Genomic DNA, 22,291 nt, shown 5'->3' on the forward strand with positions numbered 1-22,291 from the left:
TGGGGTACTATTGGCAAATTCGTGTTGGTAACTGTGATGATTTTCATGCTCCCTTTTTCTTTTTTTGTTTTTTCAATTTTTAAGGTGGAAAAAACATAATTGGTTCAAAAATTAGAATTTACAGCCTGGATCCGTCTACTCAGTGGTTCACAGCGGTTGTTGTCAATGGTAATCCAGCTACAAGAACTTTAGAAGTCAACTGTCAGGAGGTAAAATCCAGTTGCTTTGAGTTTATAGAGTTGGGGGATGGGTAGGATCTTGTCTTTGTGTCACCACCAACACATTTTTTTAAATTCTGTCCTTACTCTAATAAGCTTAAAAAAATGGGGATCAATGTAGTGCAGAATAATCTATTACCTCAAAGTGTTTCTGTATTAACAAGTGGCTTTCTACACAGAATAAGGGAGATCTGGAATTTTTGTATTCTGAGCAGACAGGGCTCTGAAGCACCAGTTTGTGTGTTTTCATGCAGAGATACTTGTCTTAACAATGAGTCATTAAATTCAGTTTGGCATTCAAAGAACCTAGACGTGTCTAAGCTTAGTCTATGCCACATCGAAGATAAGTACATTCAAATGGTAATTTTCACTTCTCTAAATGGCTGCTTCTGTGTTTTTTGTTTCTTTCCAAGATTCCAGCTTTAAAAACTCTTGATCCAGAGTTAATTCACGTTGAAATCATATATGACAACAATGGAAAATGCGGTAAGACCTGTTAGTGTTTGTATTTCAAACTCTAACTAGTGTATTTGTGATAGACTAATCTTGATCACCTTCTTTTCCAGATAAATCTAAAAGAATTGGGGGCCTGAAAAGGAAGTCATCTGAGAATAGCGGAAGTGTTGATGTTAAACACACAAAATCTTCTCCTGAGGTAATGTCTTACTATGTTATATGTGACTGTTATATAATGGTTATGTCATTTCTCAGAACACAAATACGGATTAGATAGGAAAGTCAAATAATAGGTATAATCCCTGGGAGGGTGTGTTGAGTTCTTTGAAACTTGTCTAGGCTTGGGTAAAACATCTTGTCTTGTGATAATCTGAGAAAAAGTTACTGAGCCTTGAAGGTGTAGGGTGTTGATTTTTGTTGTTGTGGTAGTGGTTTTGTTTTGTTTTGGGTTTGTTTGTTTGTTTAAACTGTGCTTTTTGCATCCTCCTTCTGCTTAGGAGTTAACCTGCCTGATCACCTATTCCGTAGTGGGAGAAAATACAAAATAGTTCTCAAGTTTATTACCCTTGCTTTGCATGTTCTTTAAGTATTTTGTACTGAAACCCAAACCCTCAGCTACAGTTGCAAGCTTTGAGTATTAAAGCTACACAAGCAGCAGTCTGGAAGAATGTTGTTATAGTACAAAAAGGGAATATGGATACTTTTTTAGTATTTCTATGTCTGCATTTACTTCTTTTGTGAGTGACCTGCCAAGTATCACTGAGATCAAAGAAGACTTTCTCAAAGGTCAAAACATGATCTGGGTAACTTAAGTGTAGAAATGCGAATGAAAAATAATGGCTTGGCTAAAGAACAGTACTTCAAACTTACCCTATAATTTTCTCCCAGCATTTCAGACCAAAATTTGTGTTTTAGGCAGGAATAGCCATCTGGAAGCTCTAGAGCAGTGGTGGGGCAGAAGGGTTGGGTTTTGACTTTGTTGTGGGTGGTTTGGTGGTTTTTTTTGGCTTCTTGATTTTTTTTTTTTTTGGTTTCTGTGCAGTCAGTCCTGTGCTGAGTCAATTATGTAGGTCTGGTTAATGACTGGATATCATTATTAGAAGCCTTTAATGGCTTTACAAAGATACAGCATGAGGTAGCAAGTCCAGGTTAAGATTCCTCAATGAAAAGAGTGATCTGTCTTTTATTTAATGCTGAGGAGGAATGTGCATGAAGTAGCCAGTGCATTGCAGTCATGCTCTGCTGAGGTTGTTTTTATAGCTTGTGTTTGAGTGTATTTAGCATCTTTTGGGTGCTCAATTTGCCATTCTTCAGCTTTCTGCAAATTCAGCCACTGAGCAGCCTGCTTGACACAGGCAAAGCTGGTCTTTACTTCTTATTCCAAATGTCTGCAGAAGAGTTACTGTGATCTGAATTTGTAGCTTGTTTCGCGATACTTTTTCCTTAAAGTAGTGAAGTTCTCATTTTCTGGTCTCCCTTTCTTTGGAGGACTGAATCTGTTATCACTTTTGCACTCTTTGGGAAATGTCTTGCCACTATTTTCTCAAAATAGTTACAAGTGAGTGTACTTTCTAATAATGAAAACACAATCTCCATTTGTTTCTCAGATTTTTTTTGCTGGATCTGAATATATGGGAGTGATAAACCAAAGCCATATTTTTTGTTTAACATAGTAGGTGATAGTACTCCAATTTCTAATTTGCGGTTAATTAATTCCAGTGTTTTTTGAGACTTGTCTCAATGCCTGACAGCTGTGTTATACCAAAGCAGAAAGGAAATATTTTGGAGCTGATGGTAACAATCTGTAGTGTAACTTCAGCAGTAAGTTGAGCATGTGGGAGTGGAATGTGGATGTTAGAGCTGAGGAAGGAGCCCTACAAAAAACTACTGTTTTTAAAGACACTTTCAAATTTGGTAGGCCTGTTGTGTTCCTAAAAGAACTGTAGCTTTGTGAGGTGGGTGATTTAATCAGCACAGGATTTATTAGTGCTTTCTAGAATCCCACTATAAAGATTTTTCTCACTACAGAGAAGTTCACATCTAGATTTTTGGTGATGTCAGATTAGCTTCACAGTTTTAATTTTCTCTGGGATTTTCAGATGAGCTCTGAAAGCTATTTCAGAATTCTGATTACTGCAATTATTTTAGAAAATCATTGCACTGGCAGTTATGAAAAGCAGAGCTTTCTCTCTTCCTTTCTGCCCTCTTAATATACACCTCCTCCCCCCCCAAATTTTGTTGTTAATTGAAGGAAACTGAATGAACATGAACAGTATTTAATGGAACATGTAAGGTGTAAAAAAGCACTCTAAGGTCTTTCTGTTTTATAGTCTGAGAAAGGAATGATCTTCAATGAAACATGGCGGGAAGGGCATTCATGTATTTTTATTTTTAAGCTGAACCTTGTAAATCAGTATTTCTGTTACCGTGGATTTTCCTAACTGTTAAAATCTCCCTTACAGGTTTCTCCCGGTCAGGGACAAGTGCAGTCAGTACCAACCGTGTTGGGTGAAGCATTGCTGGGATGTACTCCTGCAAATAAAGACCAAAGGCATCCAGGCCTGCCCCTGCCAGCAAACTCACCACCCAATCTTGGTGCAGAAACTCCTCAGGGGTAAGGAGTCAGTTTATGCTTATGCAGACTTTTTCCCCTCCAAAAATAACTCCAATTCTTAGCCAAACTCACTCAGAAGTCATTTTAAAGAACTGTAGTAACTCATCTTCTGTAATATTGGCATTGAAAAGTGTTAGACTTAATTACCCTGGATACATAATTTACTTATGTCATATTTTTCTTTGAGGTAGTTGCCCTTCAATGTCACAAACGAATGTTGCTGCTTCATTGTACCCATGTGTAAACTAATGGGTTATACATAGGTGTGGTGCCTCGTTTTTGGCAAACGCATTCCTTCCCTATCCCCAGGAAAAACAGAACACATTCAAGCAGGTGTCCTGTACGTCAGCTTCTCGCAGATCAAGTACAGGTCCTCAATTACACTTCTGTTGAACACCAGTGCCTTTAAACTTCTTTACCCCAATTTTATCACAGAAGTCAGCATAATGGTAGAAATAGTGTGACAGAAAAACTGAAATTTTGTGTATTAGCTTCAAAAGAAGTGGTATAGAATTTGTTCCTACTTCATTTTGAGTATATATCTCACAAGATAAATGCAGAAAGAATTTTTTTCATTTGAGCTTTTTGTGTTGGAGCAGTTTTACTGTCTCAAATATAAGCTTGTAGGTGCCAGCCAGGACTTCCTCGAGTATTAGAATCTCCTCACACAGACATGGAAGTGAAAAGCATTTGGTTATACAGCTGTTGCATGGAGAAAATGAGACAGTAGCTGTTTAATTGTGAGAGAAGGTAGTGGAGTGGCTGCAGTACTTATATTTGCATGTGCCTTTGTGTGTACAGCTTTATCATTCTGTGTAACTTGAAAAAAATCAAAACCAAAAAACCCCCACAGAAAACCCCCAAAAAACCTAAACAAAAACCCCCTCAAAACCACAAACCTATTTAACCTCACAAAAAATCTCAGAACAGCAGAATTCAAAGTACATGGTTAAATATATTCTTTCAAGCTTGAAAAGTGGCTAGATTAAGCAGGTGATGCCCTGGTTATTTTGACGCCTTTTTCTTTTCTGATTGTTGCATGTTGTGTGTTTCAGCACATGTAGACGAAGCTTACCGGAAACTCATCCTTTTTGTCTTAATACTGGAATTAATCCATTGAAGGAAAATCTGACGGCCTTTCCTAAAGTGGGGTTTATATCTAAAGAACAAACTCAAAATCTCAACGATCAAAATGGTAAATATACCTCTTTGACAACCTCAAGATCTCCATCTTTGAATAATTCAGTTAATGAAAAAGGAACCAACCTGAAAAATACAAATGAACATCTTCTGAAACCCACAACAAACTTTCCAAAAGAGTGTATTTCTGTAAAACAGTTGCAACACCTTAACTCTTCCATAGCAATACCCAGAGTCAGCAGCACTCTTGAACTGCAGCGGACTTTGGATTGTAGACCCTCAACCTCGGATGCTCATCTTCTCCCTTTTACCGAGCCTGGAGTTAAATCACAAAGCAATTGCAATAGCCAGAAGAGCCACAAAGGAAAAAAGACTGATGAACTTATGGACATGGAATTTTTTATTAGAAGAAATTCAAATGAGGTTCTTTATGACAGGAATGAAAATGAAAGCTGTTGGACTGGAAGTGCCAAGGTCCAGGATAATAGTAAGTCTTTTTAAAACTTCTTGTCATTTGAAAGTCCTTGTCATTTCTGTGTAACTCCATTCAAGTAGATCCTTTGCAACATATGCAAAATTAGTAATTTGAATTGTGTGACTGAGCTGGAATTTGAGTAATTTGTGGGTTCTGTTACAAGGGGAAGGCAATAAACTTGAGAAAAACATCCTTTCCTGATGAAGGAAAAGGACTAATCGTGAATTTCTGTAAATAAGTTATTACCAAATATATGCAAGAACAGAATGACAAAATGAGTTACAAAAAGAAGGTTCTGTTTGGAATGCAAGTGCCTGTGGCATAATGAGACACTGCTTATTTTTTCATAATGGTTCTAAATTTTGTGTGATGAGAGATGGAAGTTGTTCTCAACAATGCTTTGTCAAGGGGGCTTTCACTTAATAACTGTTCTGAAAACAAAACAAAGAAACAACCCAACCCCAAAACAACCCACCTTGTTTCTATGTCTTCTGTGACCCAGTTCTACTTGGTGAGCTCTTGAAGTTTTCCAGGTGTCAGGAAAGGCTGTAGCTGTATAAGGAGCTGGACTCCTGATGTTATGGATTGTGCTGTGCATTAGGTGGTATAGCTGGTCATTCAGGGTTCTGGGAATCTCCCTATGCACCCATCTCTTCTTTCTTTCCAATCTCACGTTGCTCTGTCTTGGATTACCATGTGCTGTTCCATAATTAACGTACTTAACATGGGTACACGGCCAGCCAAGCAGTTGCTAGTGTACCCCACTAGTCCTCACCCGCAGTATGGGAAGAAGAGAGATGTTTGGCATCTGTTCTAGTACGGTGCTGAAAGCCGTTGCATCGTGAAGGGTGAAAACAGGAGTGAGAAATGGCCAGGTTGTATTTCTGTCTTCATTAATTGTGAAATGTGATTTCTAATGCCCTGGTCTACTCAGTGCTCAGATACCCCAGCTCTGATGGCTGAAGAGCTTTCATTAAAAGCAGACACTCTTTGAAAATATTCCTCTGTGGAGGAGAGAAATGAACAGTTAAACTTGTGTCCACGGACTATGGCTTCAGTGGAACTATAGCTTGAGAAAGTTTCTGCTGACCTGAAAAGAGGTTTCTGCCAGCTGTAAATATCTTAGCAGAACTTTGTTTCAATGTCATGTGAAACTTATAAGAAAAGTTGTCATGGATCTCTCACTAAAATACATTTGCTTGCACTGTTATATGGGAAACTGAAGCCTGTCTAATCTGCACTACTCTTCCCTGCAGTAATTGTTCGCAAGTCAATTTTAGCAGATGCTTCTAAAGTGAAGAAGCTGCAGCAAAGTGGAGAAGCATTTGTTCAGGATGGTTCCTGCAATAATATCGCTCCTCACTTGCATAAATGCAGGGAATGCCGTTTGGACAGTTATCGGAAGAACAAAGAGCAAAGAGACTCTACTGTCTTTTGTCGATTCTTTCACTTTAGAAGGTAAGAAGAATTTTGATTCTATAGAGACCTTGATGTTCTTTAAATGTGAATAACATGCCCCGTGCCTGAGTTGGACATAGGGACCCTTTTTCCTCTTTTGAATGGGAGGCTGAGTGTTCACTGTTAGTTATAATATGGACCAGTTATTTGATCAAAGTGGTTTAATTTACACACCGACATCCAGCAGTTTAGAAGCAGAGACCTAATGTTAAGCTATAAGGCTAATATACCTAACTAATTTTCTTGGGGTTTTTTTAGCCCTTGGAAATTTTTTAACTGCTTCATTTGAGTAGAAAATATTTTGGCAGGATTTTGAGCTCTTTATTTTGTTATTCTTAGCTGAGTGCCAGTGGGATAAAATGAGTTTAGTTTGAGTGCTACAGCTCAGTAGTATTGGAAATAAAAGTGAGAGGATGGATTCTGTGCGTGTCTCCCAGAGCTTAGTTGGACACATGAAATGTTAGATGTACATCCACAGCTGCAGTAGAGTTGCAGTAAGTGGCCAAGATAGAGTCTTGAGATAGAGATGGGCAAAATAATAATTTACATTGTGTTCCTCCATTCTTTTTTACACTTTACATTTAAGAGTTTGTGCAATTTCTTTAAGCTGCCCTTAAGAAACATTTAATCAGTTCACTTGCTGGGTTTCGGGAGGGCAGACAGAGAGGGTCAGCAAGGCAACTTTTAGGGAAACCTGGTGACTCTGGTGTGGTGGTTGCATTTCCAAACCTGATCTGCAGCTTTAGATCCCTCGTACCCCACCCACAGACCCCAGAGCCTGATTCTTGAGTTGTACAAAGGTCTTTTAATGTTTTATCTCTTCAGCTCTTACACCACCATGCGAAATCCTTTGAAAAAGTGTTAAACTGTTACTTGAAGCCTCTCTGTAAGGCCAGGGTGGATGTTGTCAAACTGCAGTGTCTGGCTGGTTTTTAACATGCCATTTCCTTTGGTTTCAAGTTGTGTAAATGTTTTGCAGGAACTATTTGATCTGATGTCCAGATGTTATTCATGCTTCTTTTTGTTTCTCCCCTCCACCCCATTTAAGCTTTGCAGGATGAACTGTGTTTTATGGGAAGAAGGTAACACTTGTTGATATTGGAGAGGAAAAGTGAAAATACTAGTTATCACAAGGGAGATGGGAAGCTTACTTAATTTCAGCTTTCCTTTTGATTTTCAGAGGAATTACTTCTGTTTGAGTGTGTAGGTAGAGTAAAAAAAACCCTATCAAGCTGGTGAAGAGAGAAAACCAAAAGCAGAAAGGTTACAAAGATCATGAAAAAACTCATTCATTTGTTGCTTGATGCTTATTCTTCTATTGTGACACCTTCGCCCCCCTTGCAGGTTTTCTAGCTAAAAGTTTAAAAAAATGTTGCTAATAAATGAAGCTCAGATTAGAGAGTTTACTATAGTAAATCTTGGAATAATCAGACATCAACTAAAACATTCAAAAATATGTGAGACTGTGTTAATTCATCTTTTCAGGGTAAAAATCCAGACTTGCAGTGCAGTTCAAACAACTTGGATCCCTCAGTTTAGAACTTGAGGCTGATGGAACTGTCTCTTTATTGAATGTGAAATCTGCAAAGCCTGAAGATGACATTTGTCTGATATCAGTTGCCAGCATGTTTTTTTGCCACACTTAACACTATAGTGAGCACATGTTGCCATCAGAAGTCAACTTCCCTCTGTAGCATTTAGTAAAAAGGTTCCTGTAAACAGGAGCAGAACTCTTGATATTTCTTATTTAATAAACTGTTAATAATACAGGTCTCATTCTTTCCAACTACTCCGAATCATTCAATCTTACTCAAACTTTGCTTGATTTTTTTTTTTTGGACAGCTTCTAAATTAATTGTTACTGAAATGTATTCTCTATGTTAGTCTAACTTCTCTTGTGAGTTGTACATAGCTCTAGATGAAATCCTTATCGTTACCTCCCCTAGATATTGATCGCCAATGCATTTTAAAAATTGTTTACCTAATTTGGTTTTGTGTGGAAAAAAAAAAAATATATTAGGAAAAGTACCTTGAGTCTTTTTTAACAAGTAGTACATTAAGCATGCTTACAGCTAACGATCAGTATGTTCATCTGTGTCTGTAACTATTGGGAGTTAAACTCATTGACATACAGTATACTTGTTTACAGTTCAGGCATTGACTCATTGGGATGAATGTAAACTAATAAAACATTTAAGATAATGAATTTTACTCCTTTTCTCCCTCTTTCCACAGGTTGCAGTTCAATAAGCATGGAATACTGCGGGAGGAAGGTTTCTTAACTCCAAATAAGTATGACCCTGAGGCTATTAGCTTGTGGCTGCCTTTAGCAAAAAATGTCGTGGGTCTGGATCTCGACACGGCCAAGTATATCCTGGCCAACATTGGAGACCACTTCTGTCAGCTAGTGATATCTGAAAAGGAAGTCATGTCAACGATTGAACCACACAGTAAGACCAATTTTCTCTATTTTAACAGCTTGATGTGAAACTTTAAGCTTCTGACCTGTGTGAAAATGTATTGCAAGCATTTGGAAATCTTGTATAAGACTTGAGTCTTTCCCTCTCCGAGGGAGGTGATGGTTAAGATCTAGTGCGAACTAGTGTCAACAGCTCTGCTTGCAGGTGGGGGAAACTAATTCTACCCTTCTTTGTGTCGGAAGACTTTTCTCAGGTTTTCAAATTACTTTTCCTATTGCAGACAGTGTAATTCTGTTATGAAACAAAATGTAAAGAAAATAAACAGCAGGCAGCTGACAATCTATTCCTAGCATGTAAATGAAATAAAGCTTTCATTTTGACTGCACAGATTCTGTTAGATTGCTTTGGTCCTTCTTGATTGTTCTTGCATAATGGACCTAATGCTGCCTGTCAAGTCAGTAAAGAAATCTTTTTCCTCCACCTAGAAGGTTCTAGTAGGAGTGTTTCAGGTGATTTTACATATAGGTGCTATTGATGGGGTGACTGTAGAGCATCCTCAGTGCAGACAGGACAGACTTTGCAACCTCAGACACAGGTGTTTGGCCATATCAAAACCTTTCTGTAGCAAACATGAGCAGACCGATAAAGAAGATTGTGTTCTTGCATAATCACTTGTCAGGGTAGAATGGCTCTTAAAACAATATTTGTTTTTTGGATTATATGACAGAGATGCAATACAATTTAGAAGACTTGTTTACCCCATGTCTTCTACATTTGGCTAGTATTGATGTTATCAATAGATCATATCAGTTTACCAGTCACTCCAAGGTTTTAATAGGAAAAAAACTGAGCAGGCTTGAATACCTTTCAAAAGGGGAGGGAAAGACTTTAGATATTTTGGAAGTGCTTGCTGTGAGGTCTTACCCTGGACTGCTTGAATCTGTTAGCTCTGCTTTTTGCTTGAAGTTGAAGGTATTCAGGCCTGTGGAGCTGAAGTATCAACAGCCAGAGTGAGAGGTGCAGACTGGAATACCAAAACACCTTCAGAAGGATGAAATTTTGGGTGGAGTTCATGAAACAAAGGGGGAGATATGGTGTTTCTTAATGGCAGAGGATGCATCTGTTAGCGTACCTACCAGAAACATCCTCTGCTTCAAGAAAAAGACATATGTGACTTCTGGAGTTGGTTTGAAAGCAGCAAAATGTCACTAATTCCTCTTTGATTGTTTATTGCCCTGGCTGGTGAGAGTAAGGGAACTCAATTTCATTAAAACTGAGGATATTTTAATGCCCTGGATAGGAAAGAAGTCATTTACAGTCTAGATACTCATTCTTCTTTAAACAGTACAGTGAAAGAGTGCTCACTCAGTTGGCACAGGAAAAAAGGTAGATTCTCTTGCCACCCTCATTTAAAGTTACGGTAAACTTTTCTTGGCCGAGTTCGGTTGAAATGATACCTTTCCATAAAAATTGTGGCTCAGACAAACTGACCTTTTCCAAAATGTCAAAATATTTTGTTCAAGTTTTTTAGGGGATCAGTTGTTTTGATGTTTTTGGACTCTACAGTATGTCTCAGGGGTCAGCACTTCTCTCTTTTACCAGTGAATTATCGGACTCTGGCAGGTAGAGCCATATGACAAGTGAGAGGAACAAAATTATTTGCAAGAGTTTCTGGAAGAATAAATAGGCACAAGTGAAATTATCCCCATGTAGTAAAAGATTGACTAGTGTAAAAAGAACAGCTTTTTAGGTCACATTGCTCCTTGGTCACCAAGTGCCAAAAGGAGACAGAGGCGAAGTCAGACTATGGAGAGGAAACAAAGAGCAGGAGGAGGAGAGAAGGACAAAAGTAGAAAACTGAAATGTTATCTGTTACATGTCATTTAATAAGAAAAAATAAATCTTCATTCTCTTTTGGGGAAATTGAAGATTGACCTAGAAAATTGTAACTATAGTGTGAGTTTTTAAAAGGCGGAGAAGGTGATATTTAGACCTCTGTCTCTTGGAAAAATTTTACAGCAAGTAGTCAAACAATTTTACCTCTGCCTTAGGAACAGATTGTGCCACACTGTTCTGGTTTTGTTCCATACATAGTTAATGGGCATTATACAGAAGAAAAACAACAGATGTCTTGGATCCTGGTGTGGTTTTTTTAGCATACGTTAGGACATGGTCTCTCATAACTTGCTTTTAAAAATAAGAAACACTGTGGGCAGAAAACTTCAGAGAAGTTACAAGCACAGAAGGAGGCAGATGTGTGCTTTTTGTCTAGTCTAGTTTTCTAGCTGGCAACATAATGAAGATCAAGCTATAATAATCTGTACATAATGTGCCCCTGGAAGGGCTTGTAATTTTTTGGAAGATATTGTCAATGTTTGGGATGTTTCGAGTGAACTGAAGAAGTGACATGAGGTGAGGAGGGTGGAATATGATGGGTGTATATAAGAAACCTGAACAGCAATGATCAGTTCTTCTGAGAAGGTCTTATACACCCCTATAAACATACAGAAAACCTGCTAAAAGGTAAAGAACTACTTGCCCACTATGCTATTGGATAGAGGACAAGGACAAACGGATTTGAGCAAGATAGCTTGCTAGTAGTAACTTAATTTTTTTCTAGGGTAGCCGTGAAATTTCTACTGAGGCAAATGTCAGCAGTGTGCATGTTAACTTGAGCAAACATGTCAGGAGTAAGAGGTGTAGTTGGGCTGCACAGGAGAAAGCAAAAACAGTCTTGATTGCTTAGACTCCCTTCTAGACCTGCTTGTCTGAATCTGTAACAGCCAAGGCTTTGTTGTGGAGTTTAAATACAAAACCAAGTCAGAGTCTTACAGAATCATAGAAAAGTGTTAAACAGCACTGGTCCCAGTACTGACTCTGAGGAATGCCAGTAGGCGTTGGTCTCCACTTGGCTATCGAGCCATTGACAGTGTCAAATGCTTTGCACAAATCCAGGTGGATGATGTCACTTGCTCTTCCCTTATCCACTGACACTGCAACCCTGTTGTAGAAGCCACCACACTTATCAGGCTTGATTTGCCCTTAGCGAAGCCATGTTCACCATCATCTCCTTATTTTCCGTGCGCCTTCACATAGTTTCTGGGAGGATCTATTCCATGATCTTGCCAGGGACAGATGTGAGATTGACTGGCCTGTAGTTCCCTGGATCTTCCTTTTTTTCTTTTTTTAAAAATGTGAGTAATGTTTCTTCTTTTTACTGGGAAATTTACCAGACTGCCATGACTTTTCAAATATGATGGATAGTGGCTTAGCAGCTTCATCCACCAGTTCCCTCAGGACCTGTGGATGCATATAATCAGGTCCTTGTGCAACTTCAGGTTCCTCAGATGGTGTCAAACCTGATCTTCTACTGTGGGCAGTTCTTCATTCTCCAGTCCCTGCCTGTACCTTCTGTGACTTGGGTGGCATGGCCAGAGCACTTGGTGGTGAAGACTGAGGCAAAAAACTCATTGAGTACCCAGCCTTCTCCATATCCTGGGTAACCAGGTCTCCTGTTTCGTTTTGGAAAGGGCGTGTATTTTCCCTAGTCTTCCTTTTATCACTGATGTACTTAGAGAAGCTTTTCTTGTTTTCCTTGAGATTCCTGGCCAAATTTAATTCTATCAGGGCCTTAGCTTTCCTAACCTGATCCCTGGCTGCTTGGACAATTTTCTCCCAAACTACCTGTCCTTGCTTCCAGCTTCTGGTTTGTGTTTGAGTTTGTCCAGGAGTTCCTTGTTCATCCATTCAGGCCTCAGTTCCTCTTTGTTGGGATACATCACTCCTGAGCTTATAGAAGGTGATCCTTGAATATTAACCAGCTCTCTTGGACCCCTCTTCCCTCCAGGCCTTTATCCCATGGTACTCAGCCAAGCAGATCCCTCAAGAGGCCAAAGTCTGTTCTCCCAAAGTCCAGGATAGAGAGTTTGCTGTGTGCCCTCCTCACTGCCCTAAGGGTTGTGAACTCCACCATTCCACAGTCATTGCAGCCGAGGCTGCCCTTGAGCTTCAAATTCCTCACCAGTCCCTCCTTGTTGGTGAGAACACCTCTCCTCATTGGCCCCTCTGTCACTTGCAGAAGGAAGTTATCAGCACATTCCAGGAACCTCCTGGTTTGCTTCTGCCCTGCTGTGTTGTCCCTCCAACAGATATTGGGGTCCCCCACAAGGACCAGAGTTTGAATGTGAGGCTGCTCCCACCTGTCTATAGAGGGTCTCATTGGCTTGGTCTTCCTAGTCAGGTGGCTTGTAGCAGAACCCCACTATAATGTCACCTGTCCCTGTCCTCCCTTTACTCCCGACTCATAAGCTCTTGATCAGCTCCTCAGCCATCCCAGGTGGAGCTCTGTGCATTCTAGCAGGTCATTGATGCAGACACCCCCTCTCATCTCCCCGACCTGTTCTTCTGAAAGACCTTGTGTCCTTCCATTCCAACACTGCGGTCACAGCAGCCACCCCACCACCTCTCAGTGATGCCAATAAGATCATATCCCTGCAGGTGCGCACACATCTCCAACTCCTCTGGTTTATTCCCCATGCTATGAGTGTTTGCAGAGAGGCATTTAAATGTCACTAATTTATCACTGAAGTAGTTTAATGTAGCTATATTTAACATAAAAATATTTTGTTTAAAATAACCCTTTGTCTGCTCTGTCAATTCCCACAGGACAGGTAGCCTGGAAGCGAGCGGTTCGTGGGGTTCGAGAGATGTGTGATGTCTGTGACACCACGATCTTCAACCTCCACTGGGTCTGCTCCAAGTGCGGCTTTGGTGTCTGTGTGGATTGTTACAGGATGAGGAAAAAAAGCTCCCATGAAGGTGAGAATTCATATTGCTACTTCAAACAAAGCGGGGAGAGGGGAAAGAAAACCTGTATTTTGAGCTTGGAAGTCAAGAACAACCTTTAACAACAAGACAATAAGCCTTCCCAACAAAAAAAACCCCATGTAGATGTGTGGTTTGGTATATCAGTAACAGTAAAACACCTAACTTTCCAGAGGAGGATGAAAGATGCGTTAATAAAACAACTAAATGGTTTTGTTTTACAGATGATGACTCGGATACTTTCTCCTGGTTTAAATGTGTGAAGGGGCAGGAACACGAACCAGAGAATCTAATGCCTACGCAAATAATTCCCGGAAAAGGTATTTTACGTATTTAGTTGGGATGAAAAAAGGCTGTAGGCTTTTGCTGTCTTTTGTATGTTGTTTATATTGTATTGAGGGTGGTTTTTTTTAGTAATAAAGTTAGTAAAAGTTTAATATTTATCATCCAAAGACTGGAACAGCCTATGTACTTAGTACTCTTATTATATTTTATATTTACAAAGAAATAGAAAAACTTCTTGTTTAATGCTGAACTGTTTGTGTATTATTGTCTACCTGCATAGCATATACAATTTCCGTAAGTCTTACTGGATGCTGGATATTCTAATTACACGTGAGCTCACTAATGACTCTTTTTCCTTCAGCTCTCTATGATGTTGGTGATATCGTTCACTCCATAAGAACAAAATGGGGAATAAAGGCAAATTGTCCTTGTGCAAATAAGCAGTTCAAGGCACTATCAAAGCCAACTCTGAAGGAGGATTCAAAACAGGTATTTCTACTCTCTGTCTCACACTGTGTAGTATAGGTTTGGCTCAGTCCACTACCCATATTTGAAGCTACCGGTATCTGATTTTGGAGGTTTGCTAATCCTGTCTACCACTGATAATACCACCATGTAGGTTTTTGTTAAGAATTTGTGTTCAGTATTTGTCTTTCTGTTCTTTTTTAAGTTTTGGGGAAAATCATGTTGTGTCACTTTGGCAAGTTGATGTGTCAGTAAGTGACCTATCCCTGAAAAATGCTCAGTGAGGATTTTTGAGAGTAAAAATAAGATTAGATTAAGAGAATCCTTAAGATAAGAGTCTTAAGAACAGACTAGTGGTAATGCTTGCAAATTGTAGGCTCTCCCTTGGGTCCTGGAGATGTAATACGTGCAGCATCTAAAAGAATAAGTAGGGTGAAAGAGCACCGAGAGCACTGGAGTTCATTAAAGATCTAAACATGAATAAAATTGAGGGCTAGAGCAGTATGGAGAAGCACTCATTTCTCTGGGAATCCCAGTAGAAAGTTTGATACTCCTACTAAAAAACAAAACACCATATTCCATTTGTAAATGGAAGTAGTGGCTTTTTGCTGTTTTAAAATAGAGGACAAATTAATGGCTTAGTTTTGCAGCATCTTGCAAGAAACCAGCTGAATTAAGTAATTTTGATTTTTGTGGTGTCCTTATGCCTAAGCTTATTTTGAGAATTAAAGTGTTGTCATAAGTGTAAGAGGCAGACTGGACTTTGGTGCTGTTAATCAATACAAGAATCTGTTACCTCGAACCTCCAAACAAGTAGATAAATCAATTGCACAGGAGATGTATAGGAGTCCTGGTCTTGGCTTGTGCTGGCCAGGCCAGTGCTGCACTCCCAGGCAGGTGATTTAGACCTGGCAGGTGTTCTAGTCTATGGAACCAGACCTCTAGCTTAGCCCTGGGCTGCACATCAGCTATCACTGGAATTGCAAGAGCGCTGCTACCGTGTTTCCCCAAAAATAAGACCTACCCTAAAAATATGCCCTAGCATGATTTTTCAGAATTTTTGAGGATGCTTGAAATAAAAGCCCTACTCCAAAAATAAGCCCTAGTTACAGTTAATTTTTAAAAGCTCAATTTGAATAGTATAGTATAGGCAGCTATACATGTAAAAAAATAAGCATCTTTTGGAGCAAAAATTGATATAAGACCCTGACTTATTTCTGGGGAAACAGGGTATTAAAGTTGCTTTTGGTTGCCAAAGCAGTCCCAGAAAATGTACCTGGAAACTTGGCTTGTGTCAGGGGTGACAGACTTCATTACTCGCTCTTAAGGGTGGGAGATCCCAAATCCTGCCAGATCATCATCTCTGGCTGACACTGAGATGCAATGCTGACCTCTTGTGGAGATCACATAGTTTGTTAAGGGCCAAACCATTTTTGAGTAAAATAATCAAATTGGAAGAGCTTGCTTCCTCTTCTTGATCAGCATTTGTGTCTAAACAAGTTCTCCCTTTGTTTTTTCAGAACTTAGTACCTGGTGAGAGGACCAGCCTTCAACACAACAGTTTTGTCCTGAGCCCACAAGTCACTGACCCTCCCCTGAAGTCAACAATTGGAAGTAAACAAACTACTGCAGTAAATACTTCTCCTTCATTAAGTTGGTTATCAAATTTAATGAGTGGAAATGTGAATAAAGAAAACAAAGGTATGTGCTGAACCAGTGAGGAATAAACCCTTTGTGGCTGTTTGTCAGAAGAATATAGACCAAAGCCAGCAATATTTTGTGTTGAGAATGATACGATCTGTTTGCTGGGATGGGTGTTCAGTGCCTGTATCGCAAAACAGGTCCCTGGCAGTGACTTGGCATAAAACCTGTCAGGTTAGCCTGTTCTTTTTGAAAACTGGATTAACATACCATGGATATAAGTATTCTTGAAAATTCAATTTGTGAATGTATTTACTTTAGAATATGTGATTTTAAAAACTTCAGAGTATTGAAGCAAGTGAAAGGAATATTTAATCTGTGTATATAGAGAGGATATATATATGTACCTAGATACTTGTATGCAAACGAGAGTATCTTCTTGTTTTAAAATAAAATAAAAATCCAAAGCATATACTTCTCATAGTTCAGAGGATCAATCCTTGCGTCATTCTTAGATATGTTCTGTTATTTTTTTCATTTCAGAGAAACTCCTCATTCCTGTTTCGAAGAATGAAAACAAACCTCTTCAAACACTTCCTAGTTTAGCTAAGCCTGCTGCAGCCCTGCAGACATTCAACAGTGCAATATTAACACCTGTGAGCAACAATAACACAGGGTTCTTGCGAAATCTGTTGAACTCTTCAGGAGGAAAGGTATATGAAACATTTTGCTTTACAGCTCTGAGTTGACAGCAGGCTTTAGACTACTGTTCTAAACCTGTGAACAGCTACCACAGACGCTTGTCACAGTAGGTAAAATTCTGTCGTCGTTTGGGAAAAAGGACTTAGTGTCAGTGTTGCAGCGTCCCAGTTAGTGCTTTCTAGAATAGAAGCTCAGTGGTACTATCAGTATGTCTGACCTGGTGAGGGACTGGGAACCAAGTGGTAAAGCAGATGGATTTACTGCCTGGCAAGTGCATTGATTGGCATGTCCATTAGACTCAAAAAAAGCAGCATCAAGGAACTTATAGATACAACAAAAAAATGTTCTGTGGTGGATGACTGTCCTCCTCACACCTGGTTTGCAGACAGGTTCACTTCAAATGTTCCCAACCTTTCTTTGCTCTTACAGATATGACTTCAAAACGATGGGGCAAAATATTGGCCTTGAGAGCTTCTTGATGAAACTGCATTTCTGTTGTTTGATATAAAGCCCTGTTCTGTGCTGTATTTCATATGTTTAGGGAGTAGACTGTGTTGCTGAAATGTTAATCAGAGCAGAACTTCTGATGTCAGAATGCTGTAGACAAAGTGTCGAAGTGGCACTGGCATTTAGTGACATTGAATTTCTAGACAGCGAAGTTCTGCAGAGTTTTGTTTCTCTGTGTCGCTTTGAGCTCAAGTGAAAAATTTTGAAAGTGGTAAATAATCTTTTAAGATCTGCATCATAAGGCAACAGAAAAGTGCCCCAACTTATTTTTGTTCTTTTTCCTCTCTGTTTTTTTTAAATCAGACAGACAATGGACTCAAGAGTACACCCAAAATCCTCGATGACATTTTTGCTTCCCTGGTGCAAAATAGAACCATTACAGACTTGCCTAAGAAACCTCAAGGACTGACTATAAAGCCCACGATAATGGGCTTTGATACACCCCACTACTGGTTGTGTGACAACCGCTTGCTGTGTCTTCAAGACCCCAACAATGAAAGCAATTGGAACGTCTTCAGAGAGTGCTGGAAGCAGGGACAGGTATGGAAGTTCTTCTGATTTTTCTGTTTTCAGAGCATGTGTTTTACCCATAGTGCAGTGATAAGCAATGCTAAACCTTCATAAAATACACTGCGTGAACACTGTTAGATCCTTTGATAAAGAGATCTGTATTTTACTATTTGAAACTAGTTTCTAACCACGTTGCTGAACTTACAGCTCTGCGTAAAAAGCTGGCTTGTTAGCTTGAAATAAAGAACGATCAAATGCACGGCATAATTCTGGTGAGGCAGCCTGAGCATTTGGAAAACAGAATGTTTGCGAAGTGCCTGTGTTCAGATGTTCAGTACATCTTATGCATTACCCTGTTCAGTTTGGAATTGCAATTTTTGGTGTGTAATACTTCTTGAGAATATATTCTTCTTCTTTGTAGCCAGTAATGGTGTCAGGAGTGCATCACAAATTAAATGCAGACCTTTGGAGACCAGAGTCCTTTAGAAAGGAATTTGGCCAGCAGGAAGTAGATCTGGTTAACTGCAGGACCAATGAAATCATCACTGGAGCTACTGTAGGGGATTTCTGGGATGGATTTGAAGATATTTCAAGTAAGTAGTGTGAATTTTTCTTCCAAGAGATAAAGTATTTAGCAGAAATACTCTTGTCCCAGCACAAATTTGCCATTGTTAAGCAGCCTCAAGCAGCGTAGAAGACATTCTAGGGTCCCTCTTCATCCTGGACAGTGTGTCTGCAATGGGTTCTCACCATGTGTGATTGTGGAATGGATAGGAATTGTCAGCTCTGTGGAGGATTCTCCTTCAGGAGTATGTTTGGCTGGTATTAGTCTTTTGGGGAGACATTCTGAGGAAGTTTGGGATCTCCCTACCAAGTAGGTTCATCTCTCAGTTTTTCTGCCCAGTGGAGTGAAACATAAAAGAGCGTCTGTGGGGTTTGTGCTCACAAGGTAGTTGGATTTTGCTGCTTTAACTTGCAGGTGCCTTTTGTGCCAAAGGAACCAAAGTTATTCTGTATAAAAGCATGTTTTGAGGAGGTGAGCATGAGGTTTGGCATTGTTTTCACTTCTAGGTACAAACTTTTTTCAGGAGAATTAATACTTGCTGTGGCATACGGGGTTCTACTTCATCTGTTTGTGTGATGTAAACTTATGGAATTTAGTACTTGGGGCTGGAAAGCTCACTTAGACTTTTCTGCCACTTGATCTGTGAAAATATTTGGCTTTATCATCAGCCTTAAACACCAAACAGTTGCTGGAGCTAAATTGCAGGTGAGCTGGCAAAGGCTACTTGTCTGGTCTGAACTCTCCTGTTGTAACACATTTGTCACAACAGTGATACCCAGCGGTGTGTCAGACAAACCTGTATGTCTGGTTCTGCACTAAGAGTTGTGAAATGAACATGATTTTAAACTAAGATGAGGATTTCTTTGTCTTGAGTCTTTGGATTTTGAATTGTACCGCTATTACAAACTAAGACTTGTTAATATTTGACGACAGGTCGCCTGAGAACAGAAGAAGGAGAGCCAATGGTGTTGAAGCTTAAAGATTGGCCTCCAGGAGAAGACTTCAGAGATATGATGCCTTCTCGGTATGAATTTACAAAGAAACTCTTTATCACTTGTGTGAGACACCCCCAAAATAATGGCCTGTAGGAATACTGTTATGTTTTGACACCTGCTTCAGCCTCAAAGCAGCTGGTTGCATGTGAACCATGTTGTTTCTCAGAGATGCCTGACGCAGCTGAAAATGCTAAACAAGTTTTCTGACGAATGTTTATGTAGTTAATTGTATTTATTGTCAGGTAAAGTGAGTACTTAAAATTGCTAATGATTGGTTAAACCTCGAAAGCTTCCTAAAAGCCTGAGTAATTTTTAAATCTAAAGTTCAGTAGAAGCTTATTTTTTTTTGTGAAACCTTTTTAAGTCTTAGAGTTGAGATTATTACACAAGGAAATAGCATTATTCTGGAGCAGTTAAATTTGTTTCTCTGCTATATTCCCGTGTCTTGATTGTTTTGTTCCTTTTCATGGTGTACAGTAACCCTCCTGGGGGAAGGAGTACTGTTTCTCAACTGAAGAAAGCTTTTGTTTTGGTGTATTTCAGTCTTTTTTAATCAGTTCTTAACATTAAATTGTGCTGTATTACTTTAGGTTTGATGATTTGATGAAAAATATTCCATTGCCAGAATACACGAGGAGAGGCGGCAAGCTCAACCTCGCCTCTCGGCTTCCCAACTATTTTGTGCGACCAGATTTGGGCCCCAAGATGTACAATGCATACGGTAAGGCATCTTTCACTCTAAAGGCCATGTTGACCCCACTTTCAAATTAAAAGTTACTGTCACTTAAATGAATCCTTAGTGCTGTAGGCAACTTGGTTGATCTTATTGATCTGAAAACCTAATTCTGGCTCACTTATCATATAATGCTCTGGATATCATTAAGACCTATTTTATTAGACTTTTTTTTTCCAGGTGGTTTCAAGCCAATAATATTTTTTCCCAGTCTACCCATGAACTTGCACCACGTGTATACACAAGCTCCCTTTCCCATAGCTGGCCACATATCTGTTGTGATGCTATTACTTTTGGCTGTATCACTTCTGTTGCATCCCCTTTTTGGGCCGTATCATGTAGTTTTTAATCTCCTTTTGAGCGGTTCTTTCCAGGGCTCGTTCATCTGCTCTCGTTCAAAAGCCATTTAAAACTTTAAGCAGGATTGTGGCTGGTTTAAACTGCTTTAGAAAATATGACTTTGATATATCATACAGGCCAGGTATAGATACAGATCCATGTGTCAGCCTGTTAACTATAATAATTGGGAAGACACAAGCAAGGTGGGGCAAGGTTGTGGATATAAAGTGTATTGCTGTACTGGAATAATTGCTAATGGAAGTAAAAGCTTTGGGTTTTTCAGGTAGTGCTACTGAAAGGGGCATTAGGTTTCTTTTTGTCTTACTAATGTACCTCTACTTTTTGTTTCCCTCAGGCTTAATAACACCAGAAGATAGAAAATACGGCACAACAAACCTCCATTTAGATGTGTCTGATGCAGCGAATGTCATGGTTTATGTGGGTATCCCCAAGGGCCAGGCTGATCAAGAGGAAGGTGAGGTCTTTGTGTTCTGAAGGGGTTATTTCTGTGCATGGAGGGAAGGCCCTTTAGTGTAACTGCTCATGTCTACTCCAAACAGAAGTGCTTAAAACCATACAAGATGGCGATTCTGATGAATTGACAATTAAGCGTTTTACTGAAAGTCGAGAAAAGCCTGGAGCTCTGTGGCACATTTATGCTGCTAAAGACACAGAGAAGATCAGGGAGTTCCTTAAAAAGGTAAGCTGTTGTATCTTAAAAAGTCAGCTTTGTGTACGCTTGCAAATACATATCCTTGAGCTTTTCTCCCCTTTCCATCCCAGTTGTTCTGAAAACAAATGTACCGGAGTTGTATCCAAGACAAAAGTTGTTATGTGTCATGAATCTTGTAGGATCTGAGGAGGGTGGTGAGTTGAAGCTCGAAGTTACCCTGTAGGTAACCACGCTGCTTCTGCCTGCGCTTCTTACAGCACGAGTAATGATGGTGTGTAATGAACATGTTGGCAAAAACATTGTTTAATCTTAAACTAGATCCTTCTTAAAAGCATGTGAGATGTTCTTGGGAAATGCCAGAGCAACATGTGGCTCATAAAGTTCTTCCTTCTCCTCTCCCTTTTCCTACCTTTTTTTCTATACCTTTGTGAGGTTTGAATTGAGGGGAAAAAACATGAGGTATTTTGGGTGATTTGGTGATTTCTTTCATGGGAGTTAAAGGTTTGAGATGTGATGCTACATCCAAAAAGTTTGTTTCAGTATTGAAATTCACCATAAATGGTCCAGAGTTGTTGGCAGTCTTAATTCTGGAACTTACTTAGTGCTCTAAAAGTGGAAAGAGCTACTATGTTGATGTTTAAAAGAATAAATGGAATTATATGAACAACTGTTGGCTTTGTCAGCCTGGCTACCATCTTGGGCAGAAGCTTAGCGAGGCTACAGGGGATTTGTTTAGTATTAACAAAGAACAAATCTTGGTGAAACATGATACTGGCTTTGATAAGCACTGGCATTTTGAGCTTTGACATCTATGTCTCACACTGTTTGTATCACAGTTGCCTGCAGGCGTGAGGTGTTTCAGCAGCTTGTCTTAGAGTAGAACCAGGCTGTGTATTGCCTCCCAAAAGAGTTTTCAGGCTACAGTCCTGGATGTAAATGACTGCCACAGCAAATTGGATTTATACTGGAACTTCTTTCATTAAACCTCTCCTGACATCCCTCAAATTTCTGTTCTGAAGCACTTGTTGTGCCTCCCAGCCTTATTTCTCCTGGAAATCGAGTTAGTATCCTCCGTTTTGGTCAGTGAGCACACTGAGTTGTGCTGGCCTCAGGGCTGAATTCCACACTCAGGATGTTTTGTTCCAGTTACAGGCTATAGTAGTGTTAGAGTGTGATCCCGTATATGACAGTGGTTCCTGCGGTGAACACACACAAGCCACTTAACCCTTCTGTTTCTTCTTACTGTAAATTGGGCTTGCTTACATTTCCCA

General features: G+C 39.6%; 1 protein-coding gene across 1 annotated transcript in view; it reads left to right on the forward strand.

The window, feature by feature from the left end:
* The window catches only part of KDM3A (lysine demethylase 3A), a 32,630-nt gene that overhangs the window by 8,330 nt on the left and 2,009 nt on the right, over nucleotides 1-22,291 (forward strand). Inside the window, exons 6-23 of the mRNA XM_082050316.1 lie at nucleotides 85-209; nucleotides 632-704; nucleotides 785-873; nucleotides 3,137-3,288; nucleotides 4,344-4,915; nucleotides 6,160-6,361; nucleotides 8,597-8,811; nucleotides 13,447-13,599; nucleotides 13,830-13,925; nucleotides 14,252-14,379; nucleotides 15,876-16,056; nucleotides 16,540-16,709; nucleotides 17,509-17,745; nucleotides 18,137-18,308; nucleotides 19,214-19,304; nucleotides 19,866-19,996; nucleotides 20,703-20,822; nucleotides 20,908-21,047. Of these exons, the coding sequence (XP_081906442.1) occupies nucleotides 85-209; nucleotides 632-704; nucleotides 785-873; nucleotides 3,137-3,288; nucleotides 4,344-4,915; nucleotides 6,160-6,361; nucleotides 8,597-8,811; nucleotides 13,447-13,599; nucleotides 13,830-13,925; nucleotides 14,252-14,379; nucleotides 15,876-16,056; nucleotides 16,540-16,709; nucleotides 17,509-17,745; nucleotides 18,137-18,308; nucleotides 19,214-19,304; nucleotides 19,866-19,996; nucleotides 20,703-20,822; nucleotides 20,908-21,047 (3,047 nt within the window). The remainder of the gene's footprint in view (nucleotides 1-84; nucleotides 210-631; nucleotides 705-784; nucleotides 874-3,136; nucleotides 3,289-4,343; nucleotides 4,916-6,159; nucleotides 6,362-8,596; nucleotides 8,812-13,446; nucleotides 13,600-13,829; nucleotides 13,926-14,251; nucleotides 14,380-15,875; nucleotides 16,057-16,539; nucleotides 16,710-17,508; nucleotides 17,746-18,136; nucleotides 18,309-19,213; nucleotides 19,305-19,865; nucleotides 19,997-20,702; nucleotides 20,823-20,907; nucleotides 21,048-22,291) is intronic.

This window comes from Streptopelia decaocto, assembly GCF_964273445.1.
Source record: "Streptopelia decaocto genome assembly, chromosome: 4".
NCBI lineage: Eukaryota > Metazoa > Chordata > Aves > Columbiformes > Columbidae > Streptopelia > Streptopelia decaocto.